This window comes from Trichechus manatus, unplaced genomic scaffold, assembly GCF_000243295.1.
Source record: "Trichechus manatus latirostris isolate Lorelei unplaced genomic scaffold, TriManLat1.0 scaffold00061, whole genome shotgun sequence".
In the NCBI taxonomy this organism is placed as follows: domain Eukaryota; kingdom Metazoa; phylum Chordata; class Mammalia; order Sirenia; family Trichechidae; genus Trichechus; species Trichechus manatus.
This window is the reverse complement of record NW_004443997.1, coordinates 11,317,850-11,343,987: the sequence shown is the minus strand read 5'-3', so window position 1 is coordinate 11,343,987 and position 26,138 is coordinate 11,317,850. Positions and strand designations below refer to the sequence as shown.

At 45.9% G+C, this 26,138-nt stretch overlaps 1 protein-coding gene across 3 annotated transcripts in view; it reads right to left on the bottom strand.

The window, feature by feature from the left end:
* Nucleotides 1-3: 3 nt before the first annotated feature.
* TBX5 (T-box transcription factor 5) overlaps nucleotides 4-26,138 on the bottom strand; it is a 62,326-nt gene continuing 36,191 nt past the window's right edge. For all 3 annotated transcript variants that reach the window (XM_004379048.1, XM_004379050.1, XM_004379049.1), the window contains 2 exons: nucleotides 12,347-12,573; nucleotides 4-606 (listed from right to left, as the gene is read on the bottom strand). In XM_004379048.1, the coding sequence (XP_004379105.1) occupies nucleotides 32-606; nucleotides 12,347-12,573 (802 nt within the window). In that variant the 3' untranslated portion in view covers nucleotides 4-31. The remainder of the gene's footprint in view (nucleotides 607-12,346; nucleotides 12,574-26,138) is intronic.

Below are 26,138 nucleotides of genomic sequence, written 5' to 3'. Positions count from 1 at the left end.
GGCAAATGTCTGTGGCGGAGCAAGACTCGCTTTAGCTACTGTCACTCCACTCTGGCACCATGCCAACTCCATGCACAGAGTGGTACTGGTGTGGGGACAGTGTCCTTTGCACGCTGTGAGAGTAGAGGAACTCGGGGGGCTGAAGGCCACCGGGGGACTGGAGGCCAGTCTGCGGCCCACACTGCCTGACCACAGGCTGGTGGGCCACGGAGGTCTGGTGCTGGAACATGCCCTCTCCAAGCTGTGGGGAGCTGTGGTTGGCCACGCCAGCCAGTCGGGGGACCAGGGGCCCCGAGGTGAAGTGAGCGGAGAAGTGCTGGTAGGGCAGCCTGTCCATGGGCTGCACCGTGGTGACGGTGCAGCTGCTATATGAAGGCATGCCAGGCCACGTGTTGCAGCTGATGTCCTCCAGGCTGGGCACTGGCTCACCGGGCGGCGCCGAGCTGGCGTACATGCAGGCCTGCCGCTGGGCCGACTCGGTCCTGTAGGAGGTGCCCAGGCCCTGTTGCTGGGGGTAGCTGGAGCGGTAAAAGGGATCCTCGTCACTGGGTGACGTCTCCATGTAGGGCTTCTTATAGGGATGATCTGTGGTGGAACATTCTTCATCTGCTAAGACAGGAAGAGAGAGACCAGTGAGGTCAGGTTCAGCTGCCAGACAGCTTGAGGCAAGGAAGGCCATTTGGCCAAAGAACTGGAAAATTGAGTCTGGTAAAACAGCTCCAACCTCCAGTCAGATAAAAAGCGGTGGACTATAATGGTTAAGGTCCTGGGCTATGGAGTTCTAGGCAAACAATTTGACCTTTCTGAGCTCAAACTCTTCGTGTGTAAAATGGAAAGGATAGTAACCGTCCAGGGCCTAGGTGCATGACAACTTTCAATGAATATTAATTATAATTATCTTCCCTCCTCCTCAGAATGTAAATTCCATGAAGGCAGGATATTGTCTGTCTTCCGGTTCCAGTTGCTGCTGAGTTGACTCTGACTCATGGAGGCCCCATGTGTGTCAGAGGAGAACTATGCTCCACAGGGTTTTCAATGGCTGATTTTTCGGAAGTAGATCGCCAGGCCTTTCTTCCGAGACGTTGAACCTCCAACCTCTCAGTTAGTTAGCAATCAAGCATGTTAACTGTTTGTACCATCCAGGGACTCCTTGTCTGTCTTATCCATCACTATATTCCCAGACCCTGGCACACACTGTACATAGTCATAATAATAATATTAACAGCAATAATGGCAACAATAAAGTAAACACAAATACTCACACAGTGTTTACTCTGCCTGGCACTATTCTAAGCAACCTCTGTAAGGTAACTCATTTAATGCTGACTACAACCCTATGAGGTGGGGCCTATTATCCCATTTTACAGATGAAAGAAGTGAGGCACAGAGAGCTTAAGAAACTTGCCCAAGGTCTTACATGGCTGATAAACTGGAGCCAGGATTAGAACCTAAGTAGTCTGGGTACAAAGTCCTTGCTCCTCAGAGAAGAAGTCCTTGCTACACACATAAGAAATGCAAGAAATATTTGTGGAATAGATGGATGGGTGGATGGGTGGATGAGTGGATGGATGGATGGATGGATGGATGGATGGATGGATGGATGGAAGGATGGACGGACGGACGGACGGACGGACGGATGGATGGATGGATGGATGGAAGGGAACTTAAATGAATTCCCAAAGCCCTTCCTAATACCCAGTACCCAGATAATGTTTGTTGAGTCAGTACAAATTAATGTGTTGCTGCTTCCTGGCTAGCAAGTTACTTTCCTTTTCTATGCACTAGTTAACCCCTGTCCAAAACAGCAGTGTAGAGCAGTGGAGACAGTTCTGTCCCTGAAAGAGGGTCCTCCTTAACCACTTTGAGGTCACTGACTCCTTTGTTGCTGTTCTTAGGTGCCATCAAGTCAGTTCTGACTCACAGCGACCCTATGTACAACGGAATAAAACACTGCCCGGTCCTGCATCATCCGCACAATCATTGTTATACTTGAGCCCATCGTTGCAACCACTGTGTCAATCTATCTCGTTGAGCACCTTCGTCTCTTTCACTGACCCCCTACTTTAGCAAGCATGATTTCCTGCTTGGTACTTTATCAGTGTTTACCAAGCATGATACCCTGACTCTTTCAGGAACTGACAGAAGTGCTGGGCTACCTCCTAAAAAAACGTACTGAAGGAAAATTTTTGAAAATTGCACGTGCATACAAAGTCTTGCATTCAACTGCGGGAGGTACAAGACTCCCTGAAATCCAGACCCCAGATGTAGACACCTATACATGTCTGTGTTTGAATCTCACTCTCCTACTTACTATCTGTGTGATACAAGTGAGCTGTCTATCCTCTCTGAGACTCACTTTCCTCATCTCTGATTCAGAGTTGTAATGCCCACCTCAGTGGGTGGCTAAGAATTAAATAAGACTATGCATGTGACTCCCCTGACATATAGAAGGTCCTCCATCATGGAGAACAGCTCTTGTTACAAGGGGAACACCACCAGTAAGTCTCATGGCAAACCTCATCTATAATGAATCACACCTTCAGAGGAAGCAATACTTGGAAATCTCAACCAAGACGTAAACATCAGCCCAGATCCGTTCCTTAGCTGGAATTTTACCCTCCAAATTGGATTTCTCTCTCATCTTGCAATCTCTTTCTAATCAATAAATGTTAAGAAATTACGCCTGGAGCAGTGGTTAAAGAGCTTGACTGCTAACCAACAGGTCGGCAGTTCGAATCCACTAGCTACTCCTTGGAAACCCTATGGGGCAGTTCTACTCTGTCCTATAGGGTCACTATGAGTCGGAATCATTTCAATGGCAATGAGTCTGTTTTGTTTTGTTTGGGGGCATTCATGCAACTCACTGTGATGGTCAGTGATCATGAGGGCAGAATGCAGGACTAAGTAATGAAGGGAATAATTGTTGCTATTTATTGAGCACCTACTAAGTGACAAGGACCTTACTTAGGTTAGCTTTAATCTCATCATAATTCCTCAAGATAGCTGCTCTCATTCCCATTTCCCAAAGGCGGATTCTGAAGCTCAAAGGATTGACTTGCCCAAGGTCACACAGCTGGGAAGGAGCAGAAGCCGGAAACAAAGCCAGGTCTGACTTACTTTGCCTACTATACCTTGCTTCCAGCTCTCTAGAGTTCTAATATCCAATACCACTCATCCAATCATCCAATAGATACTTATTGAGCATCCCCATGTGCCGGGCACTGTGCCAGGCACTGCATGTACCAGGTGCTCGGAATAAGGTGTTGAACAAGGTAGACGTGGTCCTGCCCTCAGTGCACGTCATCCTTGCCCCAGTTCATCTTTGCAAGCCTCTATCAGGCTTTTCATTGGGAGCCTGAGCAGTAAGCAAGGGAGGCTGACACTCTGTGACTAGAAGAAGGCCTTTGGGGATATACCATATTTTTACGCAAATAATGCACGCATTATATTTTTGCCAATCTTGCAAGCCCCTCCCCCCAGACTATTTTCATACACATGCTATGCCACGCATTATGTGTGTGGGCACGTTATTTGCAAAACTACAGTAAAGCTAAGTCATCATTCACTCCACAGTGAATCTTATGGTTTTGGATTGGATGGTAAAACAGCTTCCCAATCCAGATAGTGTAGCTTGGGATTGCATTCCACCAAACACCTTCATTTGCATCATTCTCCAAGTACGATTACCCTCACAGGTAATTCAAAAACCTCCCCAAACAAAACACTTAGCAGAAAGCAAATCTGTTTTCAGCTAGACTCTTTCTGGGACACATCTGGGACCCATAGGATGCTTAAACATTAAAAAGAAAAGAAAAATTCAGCCACTCTTCCAGATGTCATGCCAACTATTCGGATGTTTGAAAACACCCAGATGAGTGAGTGGTCACATTTTCCACCTTTCAACTGGGCAGTTTTGGGGGGATCTTGGAGACACTGCCACACTCAACTTGTTTCTGTCCTTACTATCACCTCCCTTGGTTCCTCTCTTCCTAGTCTTTCTCCCAACCCTGAGATTCCTAAATCTGAATTTTTCCATGGTTGCTAGAATCATAACCTGTGGGTTTTCCATTTAACCAGGGCGTTCCCCTTTTCAATAATAGAAAGTACAGCTGCAGGATACCCTTGGCAAGAGGAAACGAAAGAAAAAAAGGGCAAACTAACCATTTTGGAGTTTCTGATCCCCTTCCAGATTTGTTACAAGTAAAAAAGGAAAAGAATCATATGAAAAAGGCCAGAGCACATTTTGGAAAATAGGAAAATTACACATTCCAGTCTTTAATACGCCAACAAACTGATGCAGAGTCCTAAGAGAAACTGGATACTGGCTTAGTGATGAAAGTGGATTCTGAGCAGTCTTAAATTCTTCTCGGGCCTCATCACATTGTAAAGACCTTCCAAAGCAAGGATCCAAATTTCAGGTCATTCTTGATACATACTCTGGATGTAATCTCTCTGGGTTGTTTATTTGGCATGCTTTGATTTCTTTCTTTTTATTGGGAGCCCGATAATGTTCAACAGCAGAGACCTCTCTCTACAGCCAAGTTATATTGGACTTCCCCGGTTGGGGAATGGGTTGTAGTCAAACACTAAGTCTTCTAACAAGATGAGTATACAACTCAGTTTCAGAAAGCTGTATATTAAGAGTGGTTCATTATATTCCAACTATCCTGAACCCAACTGAGTCTCTCTGATGGCAGTAAAGCTCTTCCTGATTCTGACCACTGATGACTGCATAAACCTAACACCAGTTACCATCAAGTCAACTCCGATGCATGGTGACCCCATGTGTGTCAGAGAACTTTGCTCCATAGGGTTTTCAATGGCTGATTGTTTAGAAGTAGACTGGCAGGCCTTACTTCCAGGTACCTCTGGGTGGAATTGAACTTCCAACCTTTCAGTTGGCAGCTGAGCATGTCAACTGTCTATACCACCCAGGGACTCCAATCCTCCAGTCACTGCACAGCACTGTGAAATACCCTGGTTCCTTGCATTTTTCTAGATGCTTTTGATTCTGGATAAAGTGGCTTTGACGATGAGTTCAGAGCACAGGTTTCAGAGCACAGCGTTATGGTTCTGACGCTCACTGACCTTGGGTGAATCACTGGACCCTCCAATCTCAGTGTTCTTGACTGTTAAGTGGGGATAATACCAAAATTTCCTGTGAGAATAATGGGATAAGTGCAGTCTAGTTTCTTTGCATCTTCCTTGCACATGAAGTGAGTGTTCAAGTCTTATCTGTCCAAATAAACCAGCTCTACTATCCTTGCCCCCTTTTCCCTCTTGGGTAACTTGACAGATTGCTCTGAGAAGGCCATCCAGTACTTGAAGGTTTTGAGGTGGATTCCAGAACTGGAAAACTCACAGAGCTGCTTTCATATCACTCATCCCATTGAGCAAATGTTTTCACAATTCCAAAATGGGTCACTTCCCTTTCAGGTTGAGTTCAGAGGAAAGATTGTGGTCTTGTCTTCACGGAAACCCTGGGGCCCAAAGTGGTGAACAGCCACTCCCTAGCTGAGTGTCCTCTAGAAAGTTAGAAATGGGACTGGAATTCAGGTCTCCCGACTCTCGAAACAGTGCTCTTCCTGACAGACGCCCACAGCCTTTCAGCTTCCACGCAACCCACTGTGTTCAGGGGACATGAAAAGGTGGTGACCCTTGACCCTTATGGATTGGTTGATTGATTGTGTGTGTGTGTGTGTCCCTCATGCCCGTAGCTTAAATGGAAAGGGGAAAGACTGGAATGGTATTGTAGGAAGATTCTCAACTGGGACTCAAAAGACCCTGCTTCAAATCTCAGTTAGCCACTATTTGAAATCACTACACTTATTTATTTGCTTGTTATCTGTCTCCCTCAATTAAAACCCAGGCTTCATGAGAGCAGGAGCCTTTTCCATCTGGTTCTGCATTGTATCCCAAGCACCCAGCACAGTGTCCAGTACAAAGTAGTTTCTGTTGAGCCGACTCCAACTCCTGGCAACCCATATGTGTCAAAGTAGAACTGTGCTCCATAAGGTTTTCAGTGGCTGGGTTTTTGGAAGTAGATTACCAGGCCTTTCTTTCAAGGCACCTCTAGTTAGACTCAAACCTCCAAACTTCCAGTTAGCAGCCGAGCACATGAACCATTTGCACCACCCAGGGACTCCAGCAAATAGTAAATACTCAATAAACATCTCTTTGATGGATGAATCCCAGATCTGCCACTCACTAGCCAAATAACCTTGGGAATCTAACTCAATCTCTCAGTCCTCTGTTTGCTCCCTGCAAAACGGGGGTGATGGACATCCCTCCTAGCTCAAAGACTGCAGTGAGGGTGTCGTGAAGGAAAAGATGTAAAATTGCTCTAAAAAACACAAGCAGCAATGAGAAAATGCACCCTGCGAAACCCTTTACAATATCCAGTTCCCCTTTTCCCCTCCTCATCTGTGACTTCCCTTTGAAAATCGGTAAATGGCTTTGCCCTACAATCTTTATTTGGGTTGCCTTTGGTTTCAAAAGTGGGGAGTCAGGCCAGGAGGGGAGAAGGACAGACAGACACAAGCGCGCTCCCAAGACCCTGGATCCGGATTTGATTGAGCGGCATTGATAAAAGGCCTTCCCGGCTTTTTTGGCTCCATCCATCGGCAGAGATAGTTTGGAGACAGCCAGCTGCAAACATAAGGGAGCCCTCTGGCCTGCCTGGCCCTTTGACATTTCAGTGGGCCTGACTCCTAGACTCGCTGGACAGGAGACAGACAATGAAGGGAAGTCAGATAGTGAGGCAGGCAGGGGCCAGGGGGAAACCACCCAAGGAGTTATCACTTAGCGGGAATCCCAAACTGGAAGGAAACCTCCGCTGATTCCTTATCACTTACAATGTGGAGGCTGATGATGAATTGCTTTTTGTTGTCTCTGAGGCAGGACAGACAGAGCTTGGCTGGAATGTTCCCTGTCCCCAGGAGCTCCCTTTTGGGGGTGGAGGGAGGTGAGAAGGGCAGAGGTTTGTGCACGGATGAAAGGAGTGCTGTGGGGTGCACAGCCTTAGTGTGAGTCTGTGGCTGGGCCCCTCAGTAGCTGGATGACTTTGGGCAAGTCACGCAATCTCTCCCAGGTTCAGTTTCTGTGTCTGTGGAAAGGGTTAATTCCTCACCTCACTATCTCCAACCAGACACTAGGTCCCGATCCCATCCACATCCCGGTCTTCTCCCCACACCCTGGTCTGAGTCATCATCACCCCACGCCTCTGACTCCCCAACAGCCACGCATCAGGGCTCTGGCATCAATTCTTGTCTCCTCCAATCACAGCGTAAAAACAAAAACCGAATCACGTCACTCACGCGTTTAAACCCCTCAGCCCTCCAATGGCTGCCCGCTGGTGTTCAGGTAAAATCTGAAGTCCTTCAGGCCGTCTGCAAGGGCTGGCAGGATGCTGGCCCTGCCTTCTTTTATTGTTGGTGTTAGCTGTCATCGAGTCAGCCCCAACTCATGGTGACCCAGTGAAGAATGGAGCAAAACGCTACCCAGTCCTGCGCCATCCCCATGATCGGCTGCAGACTGGACCACTGTGATCCATAGGGTTTTCAGTGGCTGATTTTTTAGAAGTAGATCACCAGGCCTTTCTTCCTAGTCTGTTTTAGTCTGGAAGCTCCGCTGAAACCTGTTCAGCATCATAGCAACACGCAAGCCTCCACTGACAGACGGGCGATGGCTGCGCATGAGATGCCTCCCTCCAGTCGTTTCCCACCTCTTCCCCCTTGCTCCGGGCTCAAGACACCCCAACCTTTTGTTCCTTCCCCAAAGGCAAAAGATCCCCTTCGCCTGAGGGGACACTTTCCTCTCTGCCTGAAAAGCTACTCACCTCCCCTCTTTTCCTACCCAACTCGGACTCTTCTCAGATCTCAGCTTAAATTCTTCCCTGACCCCCAGGCCCCAATCTGACACTCTAGTCTGATATTCGTTAGCCCTTTGAATATCTCCTTCAAAGCATTCAATCACAATTCTAATTAAACAACTGTACAGTTAGTTGAGGGGCAGTAGCGGTTCAGCTGTAGAATTCTTGTTTTCCATGTAGGAGAGCTGGGTTCGATTCCCAGCCAACGTACCCCATGTGCAGCTACCACCCGTCTGTCAGTGGAGGCTCGTACGTTGCTATGATGCTGAACGGGTTTCAGCGGAGCTTCCAGACTAAGACAGACTATGAAGAAAGGCCTGGTGATCTGCTTCCAAAAAATCAGTCAATGAAAACCCTACAGATTACAATAGTCCGATCCACAGTCGATCATGGGGACGGCGCAGGACCGAGCAGCATTTTGCTCCATTGTGCACGGGGTTGCCATGAGTCGTGGCAACTCAATGGCAGCTAACAACAGTAACAACATAGTTTGTTGTGCCCTGTTTAACCTGCTTGCAACTGTGGGAGCTTCATAAGGGCAGGGCGGTCGCTCCCTAATACTCATTGGGCACTTAGATGTGCCAGGTACTCTTCAAGGTGCTTTACGTGGATCATTTCATTCCCTCTCATAACAACTTTATAGGTTAGGTGCTATTGTTTATCATCCTCCTTTTGCAGAAAAGGTAGTTGAGGCCCAGAAAGGTGAAGCAATTTGCTCATGGTCACACAGCTACCATCAGCTATTGGAATTACTACTGCACTGGACCAGTCTGCCCTCTACGCCCGACTCCAGCGTCCCCAGTGGCCATGCCATGTTGATCTTGCATTCCCCTGACGCTCTGCTAAGTGATTCCTGAAAGTCAACGGCTCACAGAATCGAAAGACATTCATTAGCCTTGCATTCAAAGCCTTCCACTGCATCCTTCAGGAATGTGTTTTCAAAAGTGTCGCTGTAAATATTGAATTGAAAAAGTGCCTTGATGCTTATTAACTTCTTCCTCCCCTTCGTTTGGTCTGGTGTTAATTTCATCAATAGAGCTCCCTAATACAAACCTTGTGAGGCTGGACACGGCCTCCAAAGCAGACTCTTGAGTGAAGGATGGTATTTTGAGATAGTAGCTGATAATGACAATAACAAAAAAAAACCCGTTGCCATCGAATCGGTTTTGACTCACAGCGACCCTATAGGACAAAACAGAACTGCCCCATAGGGTTTCCAAGGAGCGGCTGGTGGATTCGAACTGCCAACCTGTTGGTTAGAAGCCAAGCTCTTAACCACTGCACCACCAGGGCTCCCAGTAGCTGACAAGCCAAGGTAAAACGCAGTATAGGGTGGTGGTAAAGGGCACAGGCTATAGAGTCCACAGACCATGCTTCGTTTCGAATCCCACCTTCAAGACCTACCACAAGTCATTTCACCTTCCTCAGCTTCCGCATCTGTAAAGTGGGTTAACACAGTCATGGAAGAACTATAGCCAGAATGCTCCTTAGAAGCGAAGCTGGTGAGACTTTGTCTTACTTACTCTGGACATGTCATCAGGAAAGACCAATCGCTAGAAAAGGATATCATGCCTGGTAAAGTAGATGGTCAGTGAAAACGAGGGAAACCCTTCACAAAACGGATGGACACAATAGCCACAAGATGGATTCAAACGCACCAACGACGGTGAAAATGGCGCAGGCCCGAGCAGCATTCCATTCTATCATACATAAGGTCACCATGAGTCAGGGCTGACTCGACGGCAGCTAACGACAGCAGCAGAGCTATTATGGGGTTGTTGAGAAGGCTATTTTAAATATAATATATAATATAAATAAATAAACATAATATAAAACAGAATCTGTGAGCAGAGATCCGTGTTCCATGAACCACTTTCAACCCCTGCTCAAGTCTGAAGAGGCAGCCATGTTTGCAGGCCTCTGGTCCCCAGCCCATTTGGCAGCAAACGTGCTGGGAGTCGGGCCAGGGGGTCTGTTGGTGTGATATTGTTCAGGCCCTCAAGGTCCAGGGAGTTTGGATGGGCTTAGGTAAGCCTGGAAACCTCTGCCTCGTCCAGGTCGGTTCCCAGCCCCCTGCTTGGCCAATGACTGCTTCCCGCCTTCAAAACGCAAGATCAGTAAATGTCACATCATCGAACTGTGACTTTTCCCGTGTCGCCCCAGCTGCATCCGGAGAAGGCCACCAAGCATCCATTTCTGTTGGTTCTTGTTAATGATATGTGTGTGTGTGTGTGTGTGTGTGTGTGTGTGTGTGTGTGTAGTTAAAGAAGGTCCAGGTACTGGGCACTGGACTCACCAGTGGGTCACACTGACTACTGAGGTGGTGAGGTACAACACCAAAAACCAAAAACCAAACCTGTTGCCGTCGAGTTGATTCCAACTCATAGCAACCCTATAGGACAGGCTAGAACTGCCCTCATAGGGTTTCCAAAGAGCAGCTGGTGGATTTGAACTGCTGACCTCTTGGTTAGCAGCCAGTACTCTTAACCACTACATCACCAGGGCTCCTGAGGCACAACAGGCCATGCTGAAGATGGAAGTCTAGGCCTTTTAGAACAATAATAGCTACTACTTACTGAGTCGTCCTTGTGCTAAGTACATAAAAACCAGTTGCGGTTGGGTTGACTCTGACTCACGGCGACCCCATGTGTGTCAGAGTAGAACTGTGCTCCATAGGGTTTTCAATGGCTCATTTTTTTTTGGAAGTAGATCGGCAGGACTTCTCTTCTGAAGTGCACCTGGGTGGACTTGAACCTCCAACTTTTCAGTTAGCAGCCGAGCATATTAATCCTTTGCACCACCCAGAGACTCCATACTAGAACACAGCAAGCACAATTTCATGGTGTCCTCACACCAAGACTATGAGATGGGTCCTACCATGGGCCCAAATTTACAGGTTAAAACACGCACACATACACAACTGAGGCTTAGAGACGTTAAGTAAGTTGCCTTGGGTCACAGAAGTTTGCAAATGGGCAAAGGCAGGATTCCACCCATTTGTCTGACTCTGGAGATCATGGGTATAAGCACTAGGCTACACAGTCCCCTCTGTGTCTGTCTTCTCTACTCTCTCATAGCTGAATAGCCTTCTCCTTGTTTCCTCCAGGGACTAGCTTTCTGGAGCTAGATCTGTCACTTATCCAACTATAACCAGTTACCAGTTGCCATCGAGTCAACTGCGACTCATGGTCACCCATGAGTGTCAGGGTAGAACTGTGCTCCATAGGGTTTTCAATGGCTGACCTTTCAGAAGTAGATTGCCAGGCCTTTCTTTGGAGGCACTTCTGGGAGGGCTCCAACCTCCAACTTTCTGGTTAGCAACCGAGCACGTTAACCATTTGCACTACCCAGAGACTGCTATCCAATCACAGCTATTACTTATAGGGTGCTCACCAATAGCAGGTGCTCTAGGAACTCATCACCATTTACAAAGCAGGAAGCCTAGAGAGGCTAGGACACTTTCCTGAGGTCACACAAGAAGCCGGTAACAGAGTCAAGACTTGAACCCAGGTCTGCCTGGCCCCCCTCACTCACATTCTCCCTTCTGTGCCAGTCTACAGCTCACACCAGACAATTGCTGTATGAGCTGAACTCAAGCAAACACCCGTGCCAACCACTTTGATTCCGGCTCACAAAACAGTCCTCCAGAAATTTCCCTTTCTTAATGCAGCCCCTTTGGACTCAGATGACTTAGGAAAAAGTCACCCATTCTTATTTGGCAACAGAAATCATGGAGTGCCCCAGACACCAGCACAGTCTATTTAAAGAGGGGATGAGAGTGGAAAATTTCAGGTGTAATTTTTTTGGGGGGAACGGTTTGATCTGGAAAGGAAAGAAGGGCTCAGAATCCATCAGCGAGAAACACTGGCATATGTGCCAAGAAGGCATGTACAGTTATGAGGAGGTTCCTCGCAGTATGGCTTGTAATACAAGCAGGGAACACTGGAAGCCACCTTCCTGTCCTCTAGCAAGAAGTGACAAAGTAAACTCCACTTCAGCCTTCCGAGGCAATACTCACTCTTCAGCAGTTAAAAAGAATGAGATAAGTCTGGATCCAAGAAAAGATATCTAAAACTTATTCTAAAGTGCAAAAAAAAAAAAAAAAAAAAAAAGGCAAGCTGCAAAACACATACATTATGATGTCATTTACGTTAAAAGGAAGAACAAAACTATTTGTGCCTGTGTGTGCATGCATGCGTGTGTGTGTGCATGGGTGCGTAAATGAATAAAATGGGTCTGGTCTGGACATTTCAAATGTGTTTCCTCTAAGGAAGGGGCTGCGATTGGGGGCAGGTATACCAAGGGAGTTTTCATTTTACCCGCAGAGTTTGCATTTCTTTCAATCTCTATGTATTCTTGGGTTGCTTCCATTTTTGAAATACATTAGTGTAGTCCTACATACTTTTTTTCTTTCTTTAAAGAAAGGAAGGAAGAGAGAGGGGAGGAGGCAAGACAGGTAGGGGCTGTCACACCCACCTTTTCTCTTGGTGCAGTGGTAAATCTGGCTGTGCTCCTGGGACAGAGGGTATGGGGTGGGTGGGTGCAGAAGGTCCTGGGAGGTGCCGGAGACGCCATTCTCGCACTGATACTGGGTCCCCAAGTTGGATGAGGTGGAGAGAGCCCGGGGCTCGCTGCTGAAAGGGCTATGGTTGGAGGCCACTTTTTGCCTCACTGTGCTCCTGGGAACCACAGGGTATTCTTTACTGAAAGAGAGAAGATGCGAAAGAAAGTTTATCAATGCCCTGACACAGATCCACCCACTAGCCAAACCATGGGTCAAAGAATCCACCAGAAAAGTCACAGGATAATAAACAAAAATGTCTTTGAGGAGCAATACAATCCAGTTACATTCATGTGCGCAAAATGCAATGGACATAATATTTGGGCACTAATTTTTCATGTCTTATACAGTAGGCAAGTAGGTTTACGAATAGTTCTATACATATGCAGAAAGGTAAATGAGCACTCCCAGCTAAAAACCCCTCTTAATGTTAAATAGACACAGGTGGCAATTTGAGTTATTTCAACTTATTCTACAGATATTTAGACCCCCTCGTTCCCTTTCTGGAGTAAAAACTGAGGTTGTCAACAATTTCATTCTACTTGGATCCACAATCAATGTCCATGGAAGCAGCAGTCAAGAAATAAAAGGACACATTGCATTGGGAAAATTTGTTGCAAAAAACTTCTTTAAAGTTCTAAAAAGCAAAGATGTCACTTTGAAGACTAAAGCGTGCCTGACCCAAGCCAAAGTCTTTTCAATTGCCTCATATGCATGAGAAAGTTGGACAGAAGAAGAATGCGCACATTCGAAGAATAACAACCGTGTGCAGGGCTGATGGAAGGGTGATTTGGCTCATTCTTTCTGGAAGGCAATTTGATAACATCGATTTTCATAAGATACAACAATCTGGACCTAGCAAGCTGATGACTATGAATTTGCCTAAGAAGCTGTTCCAGTCAGTGTGTAAAGATATATGTGTGAGGATTTCCTCTGAAACATTGTCTGTAACAGGGAAAAGTTAGAAACGACCTAAATGTCATCATCCATAATTAAGTAAATTTTGATAGAGCTAAACAATGAAATATTGTGCAGCCTTAAAAAAGAATGAAAAGGCTGTATATGCATGGATATAGGAAGCTGTGGAAGATCAGTTAAGCGGAAGAGGCAGGACACATGACTTGACCTAAATTATGAAATGATTGCCACTGGCTACTTCTGGTAAGTGGAATTATGGTAAAACTTTTAGATCACTAATTACTTTGTGCATATCTATATTGTTGTTGTTTTTGTTGTCTACTATCGAGTCCATGCCAACTCACAGCGACCCCATGCGACACAGTAGAGCTGCCCCATAGCTTCCTAGACTATAATCTTTATGGGAGCAGATTGCCAGGTCTTTTCTCCCGAGGAGCCTCTGGGTCGGTTCAAACCACTGACCTTCTGGTTAGCAGCCAAGTGCTTAACCATTGTGCTACCAAAAAACCTGTTGCCATTGAGTTGATTCTAACTGATAGCAACCCTATAGAACAGGGGAGAACCGCCCCATAGGGTTTCCAAGGAGCAGCTGGTGGATTCGAACTGCCAACTTTTGGTTAGCAGCCAAGCTCTTTACCACTGTGCCACTAGAGCTCCACTGTGCCACCAGGGCTCCATATATTTGCATTACTTGACTTTTTTTTTCCACAGTGAGAGTTTATGAAGTTGATACAAATATTTCCATGGTGAAAAATAATAATTAAAAAAATGGATCAGGAGGACTAAGCATTTGGGGGAACACACTCACAAGCAGAGGAAATAGTTATAGAGTCCTAAAGTGACATGTGGCTCCCTGCAGCGTCCCCATTCATCCACCCATGCCCCCCACCACCGTGCCACCTTGGGTGAAAGAGGCAATGGAAACAGAGCTGAAAGCCACATGGCAGGCCTGCCTGGAAGACAAGCAAAATAAAAATGAAGACGAGCATACTCCAAGCACCCCCTTCATCCCCCAGGGGGAGTCACTACTTTAAAGTTTTAAAAAGCAAAGATGTCACTTTGAAGACTAAGGTGCAGAAAGGGGCAGAACAGGATTTGAACCAGCTCTCAAGTCATGCGTAGACCCAGAAAAGCTGCTGCCTCTGGGGAAATATGCACTCTTCATCAAACCCCAGAAATGAGTTCTCCACCCCCATCAGCCCATGGCACATGCAGCTCATTGTCCACACAAACCCTGTGAGCTCAGATAAGGCAGGTTGCCTAGTTAAGCCTCAGTTTCCCTATCTGTAAAATGGGGAAAATACAGAGATCATTTGGAGAAGCCACAACATTCTTCCCTGAGATCCCCAGAGACCATCTCTTCTTTGAACAACTCGCCAGGTTAATTTCCACTTAGGCGTCTAAGAATCAGGGTGCAGTGAAAAGATGAAAGGCGTTGGCATCAGGAAGATACACGTTCTATGCCAGATCTGCCGTCTACTAGCTGTGTGACCTTGGGCAAGGCACTTAACCTCTCTGAACTTCAATTTCCTCATCTGTAAATTAAGAAGCTCACAAGATTGTTGAAAATAATCCAATAATGTGCTCTAGAAAGTCGTACCTGGCACATGGTAGAAACTATTGTGATTGCCTTTACAAAATGATCTGCAGTGGTTTCCACCCATAAAATTTCTCAGAAGGAAGCAGTTCTCTAGGCCTCTCTCTCTGACTTGGAGATCTTAACTTGAGGAGTTTTAAAAGTGTGAACTTGAATTTCAATTTCCACTAACCTCTAATTGAAATTTAGCATTTCCTTCCATTATGGAGGTAGGCAACAAGACACAGTTACATCAGTTGAGTGATAGAAGCCCTAGGGACTGTTGAGTCCTGGTGGTGAAGTAGTTACGTGCTTGGATGCGAACTAAGAGGTCGGTGGTTCAAATCCACCAGCTGCTCCATGGGAGTCAAATGTGGCATCTGCTTCCGTAAAGACTACAGCCTTGGACACCCTATGGGGCAGTTCTACTCTGTCCTACAGTGTTACTATGAGTCGGAATTGACTTAACAGCAACAGGCTTTTAGCGACTGTCACCAACAGAAATCAAATAACTTCATATCACATTACAGTTGTTGCATATGTCTAAAAATACCATTTATGCTCACCACTACTTCAAAATTACAGTAGGTTTAGAGCTGCCACTAGAGATCCTGTTGCTTAAGGCAGTTACAAAGTATACATATTATTATATCACCATTTTAAATATTTTGATAACAATGTTGCAATGTGGAGCCCTGGTCACACAGTGTTTAAGAGCTCAATCAGCTGTTAACCAAAAGGTCGGCAGTTCGAATCCACCAGCTGCTCCTTGGAAACCCAATGGGGCACTCTGTCCTATATGGTCGCTATGAGTCGGAATCGACTCAACGGCAACAGGTTTGGTTTTTTAAAATTATACTGAGAAGGGATCCATAGGCTTCACCCAACTGCCAGTAGGCCCATGGTACAAAACAGGGTATGAACTCCTGCCCTAGAATGAATATGTATCAATAAATTCCAAACTTCAGTCACGATTTTTGCCATGACCCAGACCATCTATTCTTCAACTTAATACATTTTTAAAACTGACTTTTTTATCCAAATACACTTAGCCTCTCTCTAAGCAATAATATCGGTGCAACTATGGGCTTGTGATGCTAATTATAGTTCTTCTAATGCAAATGAAATAAATACTTAATTATTAAAATTAAAGAGCGCACCCAAAATCATCTCAAAATCATAGTGCACTGCTTCTCACTCACTGTGAGGAGTGCTGCATTAGCCTACTTCATCCTGTCAGTGACCGTATGAAATAGATACTGCTGTTGTTGCCATTTTACAGATTAGGAAACTGAGGCCCAGGGTCACAGAACTGGAAAGAGACACAACCAGAATTCTAACTCAACAGTCTCCTAACTACTTCTATGCAATCTCCTAATCGGTTCTTCTGATTTTTTTAAAACACAATATGCTTTCAAAGACGAGAAGGCAGGAAGGGACAGGTAAACTGGAGGAACTGAAATGGGGAAACCAAAGCTGAGAAGGGGAGAGTGTTGACACATCGCAGAGTGGGCAGCCCATGTCACAAAACAATTTGGGTATTAACTGTTTAATGAGAAACTAATTTTCTCTGTAAACTTTCACTTAAAGCACTATATATGTATATATGCTTTTAGTCTATGAGCAGCCCTCTAAGATACAACTATTGGTCTCTATTTGTCTGGAACAAAAGAGAAAGAAGGAAACCCAAGAATCAGAGAAGGAACCAAACTACAGGCTAATTGACTCCATGGAGCCCTGGTGGCGTAGTGGTTAAGAGCTTGGCTGCTAACCAAAAGGTCAGCAGTTCAAATACACCAGCCGCTCCTTGGAAACCCTATGGGGCAGTTCTACACTGTCCTATAGGGTCACTATGAGTTGAAACCAAGTCAACGGCACCTAACAACAACAACAATTGTCTTCATGAACCACTGCCTCTTCTACCTTGAGACTAGAAAAACTAGATGATGCCCGGCTACCACTACTGAATGTTCTGATCGGGGACGCAACAGATGGATCCTGATTGAAAGGGAGGGAAATGTGGAACAGATCTTCAAATTCTTGAAGAATCCAGACTTCTTGGACCTATAGAGGCTAGAGGAGTTCCCGAGACCATTACCCAGAGTTACTCTTCAAACCCTGAAGCAGAACTATCACCTGAAGTCACCTTTAAACTAAGCAACAGTTTAGCCCATAAAGTAAAGATTGTCACCCTTGAGTATTGTGTCCTTTTTTAAAAAAAATTATCTATATAAGACCAAATGGACAACAGCTATTTTGAAGCATAGACAAGAAGGTCAAAGGGCTGGGAGTTTATGTCAATGGGAGCAAAGCATCTAGAACAGAAATAACATGAATGCTGGCATAATGTGAAGAACGTAACCAATGTCACTGATCGTTATGTTCAGAAACTGTGGGATGAGAGCGGTTTTGCTGTATATATTCTCACCAAAAAGAAAATAAAATATTGATTAAAAATAATAATCTTCTCTTTGGGGGGCAAGGATTTGGGGCCCAAGACTCCCCCCCCACTTCCCCTCGCCTCAGGGGTGTGATGATCTCCACCCTGTGTCCCTTGCCTTTGTTTGTCATGTGGAATCACATCACAGTGGTCAGGCAGGGGACACAGAGTGTCTGCCAAGTTTCCATGAGGCCACAGACACCCTCCCAACATTGTAGAGTCTCCTCGTGGAGTTTTGCCATGGCATGTGACATCTCAGAACTCAAGCTGGAGCCACCGGAAGCAGCCACACCAGTCAGACTATCCCCCTGAGGCAGGGAGGTTGAACGGAATGAAATTAGCTTTATAGCTCTTGCTCTGTGGTTCGGGATACGTAATGGAAAACAGAGAGAGAGAGAGAAAAGAAAAAATAATAATAATAAAACATTAAAAAAGTTGTCAAATCTCTGGCAATTCTATTGAGGTCTGCTTCCTTCAAGCACTGGTCTGTCAGAGTTCCAATAGGAAGGGGGAAATCCCTTTTAGTTTTATATTTTTAATTGGGACAGTTTTTTTTTTTTTTAATTAAAGAACATAACGCCAAAAAAAAATGTTGGCAGAGGGAATTTACAAGAGAATGTATCAATGGACTCCGTGGAATTCGTTCCAGCGCTGCCAGATTGCAAAATTACTCCCGAGCAAAGCCAAAGCCTGCTTTCGATTGCTAACACTCACAGAAGTGACAAGGTAGTAATATCCCAATAACCACTTGCCCTTTATAGCCTGCGCCTCTCTAAAGAGCTTGAAACATCATCCCCACACTCAGTCATCAATGTCTTTCTTACCAAAAGCCAAACCTGTTGCCGTCGAGTCGATTCCAACTCATAGTGACCCTATAGGACAGAGTAGAACTGCCCCATAGGGTTTCCTAGGTTGTAATCTTTACAGGAGCAAATCTCCACATCATTCTCCCAAGGAGCCAATGGTGGGTTTGATCCACCGACCTCTTGGTTAGCAGCCGAGCACTTAACCACTGCGCCAACAGGGCTCCTTTTAACGTCTCTCTTAATAACTGAATGTCCACCAGCCCATTTGAGAGGTGTGAAAATAGGGGCGTGGGAGTGTGACGTGACTCCTTGATGGTATGGGGTTATACAGGCAAAGGGAAGAGGTGTTAGAGCCAAACAACAGCGGGGTAATTTCCACTGGGGTCATCAATATGGCAGACATCTCTAAAGTCTTTAGGATAAGAAGTTCCAGTATGTTCCTCTACAGCTTTAAGAGCATCAGTGAGGAAGGTAGGGCACAAGTGAATTAAAGCGAAAGCTGAAAAGCCCTTGTGTGTCTGGGAAGAGGGACAGCAACAGAGGACTGCTGCTTCTTCTTCCTCTTCTTCATCATCATCATCATCAACCATATTTTTTCTTGAAGTGCCTCCTAATGTTTCATGCAAGGAGCCTAGTGGCACAATGGCTAAGCGCTCAGCTGCTAACTGAAAGGTTTACAGTTTGAACCCACCCAGGGGCTCCATGGGAGAAAGGCCTGGCTATCTGCTCCTGTAAAGATTACAGCCTGAAAAACCCTACCGAGCAGTTCTACTCTGTCACATGGGGTCACTATGAGTTGAAATCAACTCAACGGCACACAACAATGTTCTAGGCACTGTATAAGCTGATTTATATGCGTTTCCTCATTTGATCCTGGCAAAAGTCCCCAGCTTCACTGGAATGATTAAACTTAGAGATGAGGAAATTGAGGCTCAGAGAGATTAATCCACTTGCCCCAGATCACACAGCCAAGAAGAGGTAAAGCTGAGCTTTAAACCCAGGTCAATCCTATCCTAAAGTTTTTGCCAGCTAACTTACGTTTGACAATAGGGAACTGTTGCCACCAACTGTTTGGGCAACAGGATCACCCTGTTGCATATAAAGCTTCCTGGTGACAATAGACTTCGACATTTCCCGGGCAATATCAAGATCAGCCCATCAATCTCACTGTATGTGGAATCCTCCCCAGCACCCTGTGGACACACTCAGTTGAGAGGCCAGGCTCTCCAGACACCAAGCAGGGATCCTAAGCACCCCGGCTCACTCTAGGTGTTGGAGCCCTCGGACTAGCTTCTCCCCAGCTCGCCCCCCACCTTGCATTCTGATCCACGTGAGCCAATGCAATGAATGATGCCATTGTAACTGGTTCTGGGTTGTAAAACCTTACAAGGGAATATTGAAATCCATAGCCACACTGCATCCTCGGCCCGCCGCCTGCTAACGAACGCCGCCGAGAACGTTGGCAACCGCAGCAGACTGAATTGGCCTTTTCACGGGAAGGAGATGGCAGGGGTGCTGGTGGGTTGGGGGAGGTGTTTGTTTTCCCTTGGTGATGCTTACCCAATTTCTGGCAGCCTTTTTCAAACAACAAAGGCAGCGCATTGGGGCAAGGCTAGCGACTGTGAAACCTCTGTCCTCGTGGCGCAAATGCCTCCTCTCACTAGCACTTCAATCCATGATTAAAATTTAAAAAGGGGCCCTGCGCTCCCTCGAGAGCTGTCTCAATTTATGAACTTTCTAATACGCTTGGGGAGGTTATTCTGATCTAACGTGTAGGGACCCAGCAGGGACTGGGGAGGGCACCGCCAGGCAGGATTTGGCCCAGTGCAAATAGTAAATAATGGTTCACTCCTTCATGTCTGCAAAGTGCCTCCCCACATTACTGAGCTCACACCACATCAGCAAGCTGGGAGGGACACGGTAAATGCTGTCAGTCCCATCTCTGGTGGGAATACAAGGGCACAAAGAGGTGATATAAATTTCCCACCATTGATTCAACCAGGCCTGTGTGATTTGAGGGACACCAAGAAACCCAAAGACACCTCCCTCCTCTGGCCTGGAGCACACATTACTTGTGATAACTTTGGTTTGAGGCCTTGAGTTCCCTTGTTAAACCACGTGTTGTCAGTTACTGTCAAGTCAGCCCCCGACTCATGGCGACCCAGTGCACAATGGATTAAAACACTACCTGGTCTCGTGCACCATCCCCGTGAATGGTTATGGATCGGACCGTTGAGATCTATTAGTTTTCACTGGCTGATTTTTGGAAGTAGATCATGAGGCCTTTCTTCCTAGTTTGTCTTAGTCTGGAAGGTCCACTGAAACCTGTTCAGCATCATAGCAACACACAAGCCTCCACTGCCAGATGGGCAGTGGCTGCACATGAAGTGCATTGGCCAGGAATTGAACCTGGGTCTCCATCATCGAAGGCAAGAATTCTACCACTGAACCACCAACGAGTGGGTCTCAGACTGGCTGCACCTGGGGAACTTTAAAAGATACTAAGGCCTGTGCCCACCCCCCAGACAGCCTGATGTCATTGTTCTGGGTGCAGGCTGGACGTCGTTTTTGTTGTTAGGTGTTGTTGAGTTGGTTCCGACTCATACTTATCCTATGTACAACAGAACAAAACACTGCCCGATCCTGCCCATCCTCACAACTGTTGCTCTGTTTGAGCCCATCGTTGCAGCCACTGTGTCAATCCATCTCATTGAGGGTCTTCCTCTTTTTCGCTGAGCCTGGACATTAGAAGTTTCCAAAGCTTCCCAGAAGGATGAGGCCTTACACAAGAGTACAGACTGTATGATTCCATTTATAGAAAACTCTATAACAGGCAAAACTAATCTATGGCAAAAAATATCAGAACGTTGACCGCCTCTGATGGGGAGGTGGAGGCAGGGATTACCTGGGAAAAGGTATGAGAGGATTTGCTGGGGTGATGGAAATGTTCTATATGTAGATAGCGGCTCGGGTTTCATGGGTATATGCATTTGTCAAAAAGAGAGTGGTGTACTTAGTGCACTTCACTGTATGTAATTTTTACCTAAAATAAAGAATCATAAGGAAAAATTGAATTTTAGTTAACGATATGCTTGCTAGAGTGTTTAGAAAGTGAAATGTACTCACGTCTGCAATTTAAACTGAAATGCATCCAAAAAATAAGATGGATGGATGGATGGGTGGATGGGTGGATGGGTGGATGGGTGGATGGATGGATGGGTGGATGGATGGATGGGTGGACGGGTGGATGGATGGCTAAAGGGATGGATAAATATGTGATAGGGCAAGTATATAGCAAAATATTAATTGTAGAATCTAAGCAGCGGGTATATGGGTTTCACTCTACTATTCTTCCAAGTTTTCTATGTGTCTTAAATTTTATAATAAAATATTGAGGGTATTTCTCCAGATAATTCTAATGTTCACCCAAAGTTGGGCACTATGTAAACAGTTGTCTTTCCATACAAATAGCTCAGAACAGGGGCTCTATTTGCAGAAAATAAGGTCATGTGCTCACATACGTGTCCTTTGTCATTCTCTAGGGCCACGGGATTATCCAAGTGTAACCAGGAGACCCCTCCATCAGAATCGCCTAAGGGGACTTACAATGCATAGTTCCTGACCCCCACCAAAGCCACTGACCCAGAATCTCTGAGGGTGAGACCCACAAGTCTTCCTTTTTAACAAGCTCCTCCAGGTAACTGCGATGTCTACCAAAAGACTGAGAATTCTGCTCCAACTTGGATGAATAAGTGGTTTGCTCATAGGCATGACCCTGAAGAGCAGGTGCCAAGGCAGTGGCAGGCTGGGGTGGGGAGTAAGGGGATAGGACAGTGTTGCAGGTAAGTGGGGCAGGAGGGGCCATCCTGAATATCCACGTCTTTGCAGACAGCCGTGATCCAAGATGGAAGGGAGGAACCCTTCAGACAAGCGTCTGCTTCACAACTTCACCTATGCTGGCTCAGCCTCCCAAACACAATCCCTCTCTTGTATTATACGCACGCAAACTTCCATGGAGGAGACCATGTGGCTAGCCAGAATTATGGCAATCAGTAGGAAGTCAGTGCCATCTTCAGAACATTGTCCTAGAAATCAACTCTCACTAATTGGACAGTCTGACAGCCATTAACCACAATCATGAGAATATAGAGCCTTCAGTTTGAAACAAATGATCGTTTGCAGTTATGAGCTGAAAATTATTTTAAAATCAGGAAGTAAGGGATAGAGAAGGAGGGGAGGCTCAAACTAAAGGATTTTAACCTTTTAGGGGAACAACAGAAGCCCTGGTGGCATACTGGTTAAGCGCTCAACTGGTAAGCGAAAGTTGATGGTTTGAGCCCACCAGCGGCTCCATGTGAGAAAAGACCTGGCGATCTGCTCCCTTAAAGACTACAGCTCAGGAAATCCTATAGTGCAGTTCTACTCTGTCCTACAGGATCGCTATGAGTTGAAACCAACTCAGCAGCACCTGACAACAACAACAGGGATCCAAGACACCATGAATCCCTTGAAATTGTTGGAATTTTTTTTCTATTTATATATTGTGAGCTTTTCAGAAGTGAGGTCCCTTGTTTTACTTGGATTTTCAAAGGAGGTCTTAGACCAGATCAAGAAGCCCCTCCCCAGAGGAACAAGAGGAGAAGTTGAGTATAGGCACCCATGGAGGTGAATGAGAATAGTCAGTTTCCAATGTGGAAACACAGAGATGCCCAGGGACTGAGACCGAGTGATGGGCTGGCCTTGGTTTGGCTGGGAAACTCTGGGTTCCAAACGATCTCATCACTATTTGGTTGAGTGGGTCAAAATCCAGGCCAGACAAAGCAAGGGATCAGGGTATCACTTTTCCCTCAGTGCATCAGCAGCCCACTAAAGATCTCTGAAGCCATCACAGTTCCCCGGGAGAGATACAGCCACCATAAGCTAGCCCCCAGTAAAACCAAACCCACTGCCATCGAGTCAATTCTGACTCATAGCGACCCTATAGGAGAAGGTAGAACTGCCCCATAGGGTTTCCAAGGAGCAGCTGGTAGATTCAAACTGCCACCTTTTGGTTAGCAGCCGAGCTCTTAACCACTGTACCACCAGGGCTCCCAGTAATGCTCCATAAATACTGCTTATAACCAAAGGATGAAGCATTGCTCGTTGCCACTCAGTGCAGAGGGAAGAAAGGATTGCCAAGAAGCCCTTTGCTGCTCCTTGTTGGAATTGTGGGATTTGTCTGTTGTTACAAGAAGACAAGCGGCAGCCCAGTGGGGTAAAGGAGGATTCTCTCCACCCTAAAGAAACCAAGCTTGCAGCTACACCTCTGTCCCTTAACCAGCTGTGTGACCCTGGACAAGTCAACCTGGCCTCTGGTTTCACGAGGGCAGGGGCTGGGTCTCAACACCTAACAGCAGTCGATCATCACTCTGGGCCAGACACTCTGCTGAGGCCTTCCTTGCGTGCAGTTTTAAAACATGTCTGCACTTAAAACAAGAGTTCTTTGGCACTCCTTCTATAGAGAGGAAGGGTCCTTGTCCCTTCTCACCGAACCTGGGCCAAACTTAATGAGTCACTTTTAGCCAGTAGAATGTGGCAGAGGTGATACTGCACGATACTTGGATCCACAATCAACACCCACGGAAGCAGCAGTCAAGAAATCAAATGACGTATTGCACTGGGCATATCTGCTGGACAATGATTAAGGAAGATCGAAGAAGAATTGACACCGGTGTTGGCGAAGAACATTGAACATACCACAGACTGCCAGAAGAACGAACAAATCTGTCTTGGAAGAAGTACAACCAGGATGCTCCTTAGAAGCAAGGATGGCAAGACTTCGTCTCATATACTTTGGACTTGTTATCAGGAGGGACCAGTCCCTGGAGAAGGACATCATGCTTGGTAAAGCAGAGGGTCAGTGAAAAATAGGAAGACCCTCAATGAGATGGATTGACACAGTGGCTGCAACGATGGGCTCAAGCATTTAACAAAGACGGTGAGGATGGCGCAGGACCAGGCAGCATTTCATTCTGTTGTACACAGGGTCGCTATGAGTTGGAACTGACTCGACGGCACCTAACAACAACAACGAGATGGACCAGAAAGAAAGGCCTGGTGATCTACTTCCGAAATCAGCCAGAAAACCCCTATAGATCACAACAATCTGATCCACAGCCCATCTAGGGGATGGCGCAAGACCGGGTAGGGTTTGTTCCATTGTGCGTGGGGTTGCCATGAGCCCGGGGCTGACTCAACAGCAGCTAAAACAACAAGAGATTATTTTAAACAGCAGTGAAGTGCCTAAACACCTGCTACTGGAATGCACTTTTGTGTGTAATTTCCCAAACTTCTGTCATTTACATATTACCTTGATGGTGTTCACCAAATCTTCATACCAGCCTACTTCTGCTTACTTAATATTTTCCCTTAAATTAACTCCCTTTCCTCTTTCCTGTCTTCTTTCCTCCCTTCTGTCCTTCATTTGAATTTAGTCTCATTCTAAGTAGCACCATCTTTGAAATCGCATGTCTAATGTACCCATGTGTCCATGTACCATGTAAAATCATCTCATTTGTCACCAATGTAGTAGAACTGAAATTTGGGGAACACTGGCTTGGGGGATAAGATTTTTTTAATCCACATATTAACCTACCTAAATAACCTTGGCACATATTTTAATCAGTCCACTAAAAACCAAAGAAACCAAACCCATTGCCATTAAGTCGATTCCAATTCATTGCAGCCCCATCTGTTACAGAGTAGAATTGCTCCATAGGGTTTTCTTGGCTGTAATCTTTACAGAAGCATATCGTCGGGGCTTTCTGCCGTGGAACCACTGGCTGGGGTTGAACCATCAACCTTCAGATTAGTAGTCAAGGGCAAACAGTTTGCACCACCAGAGATAAAATTTTTAAATTATTTTATTTTGTTTTCTTCTTTGTGCTTTTTTATAGTTCTCTCAGTTTTATGATAAACAAAGTTACTTGCTTTTGTAAGTAGAAACCATAAATGAATGTTGGAAAATAACTAAAACATTACCTGCATTTTCCAAACACGGAGAGCTGGGTGAAGAGAGATTGTGAGGATAGTGCCCAGACATTCGCCAAGCTAATCCATGAGTTATTTATGTGGGTAACTGCGAGTTAATGCTTAGCCCTCCAAACCCCACCCTCCCCTCCTTCTTCCAATTGTTGGAGCCAGAGGAAGCTTCATCCTCCCCTGCCCTTCTTCCCAAGCCAGCTGTTACCGGCTGTGTGTAGGACAGGAAACAGGATTACAAGATTGAGAGTGAGTCTGCCATTTCAGCCTTGCTGTTATCACAGCAGACCCCTGAGAGCCACAGTTCCCGCTTGTTACTACCTACACTACAACCTGGGGGCTGGGGACGTGGTCCAGAATATTCTGAACAAGGGCAACAGTGGAAGTAACAAGGCGTTTTCCCAGAAATCAGGTAAATTTTATTGCGCATGTACTAGGAACCAAGCCCTCTTCAGGCATTTGCTCATGTAATTCTTACAACAACCCTAGAAAGTGGAGGCTATTTTTATGCCCATTCTACAGATGAGGATACTGAGTATCCATAAGGGTAAGTCACTTGCCCAAGGTCACCTGCTGAAACATGGTAGAGCAAAGATGGAAACCTAGGTTTGTCTGAACTCCAGAGCCTTCTATATGAGCCACTTAGCTTCACATCTGCTACTGCCCGGAGGCCATTTCTAGAGAACTGGGCAGATGACCCCATCCACTCCCTCAACCTGGCCAGTGGCTAAGTTCAGGCCTCTGGTTCCCTAATACAACTCCTAACATGGCCACAAAGACACAAGTGGCTCTTACGCTGGGAGTTTTGATCCAACGTGTCAATTGCTGAGCGCCTACTAATTACCAGGAGTTCCTGGGGGTAGCACAAATGGTTAAGCACTCAACTACTAGTTGAAAGGTTGGTGGCTCGAACCTATCCAAAGGCACCTGGGAAAACAGGCCTAGTG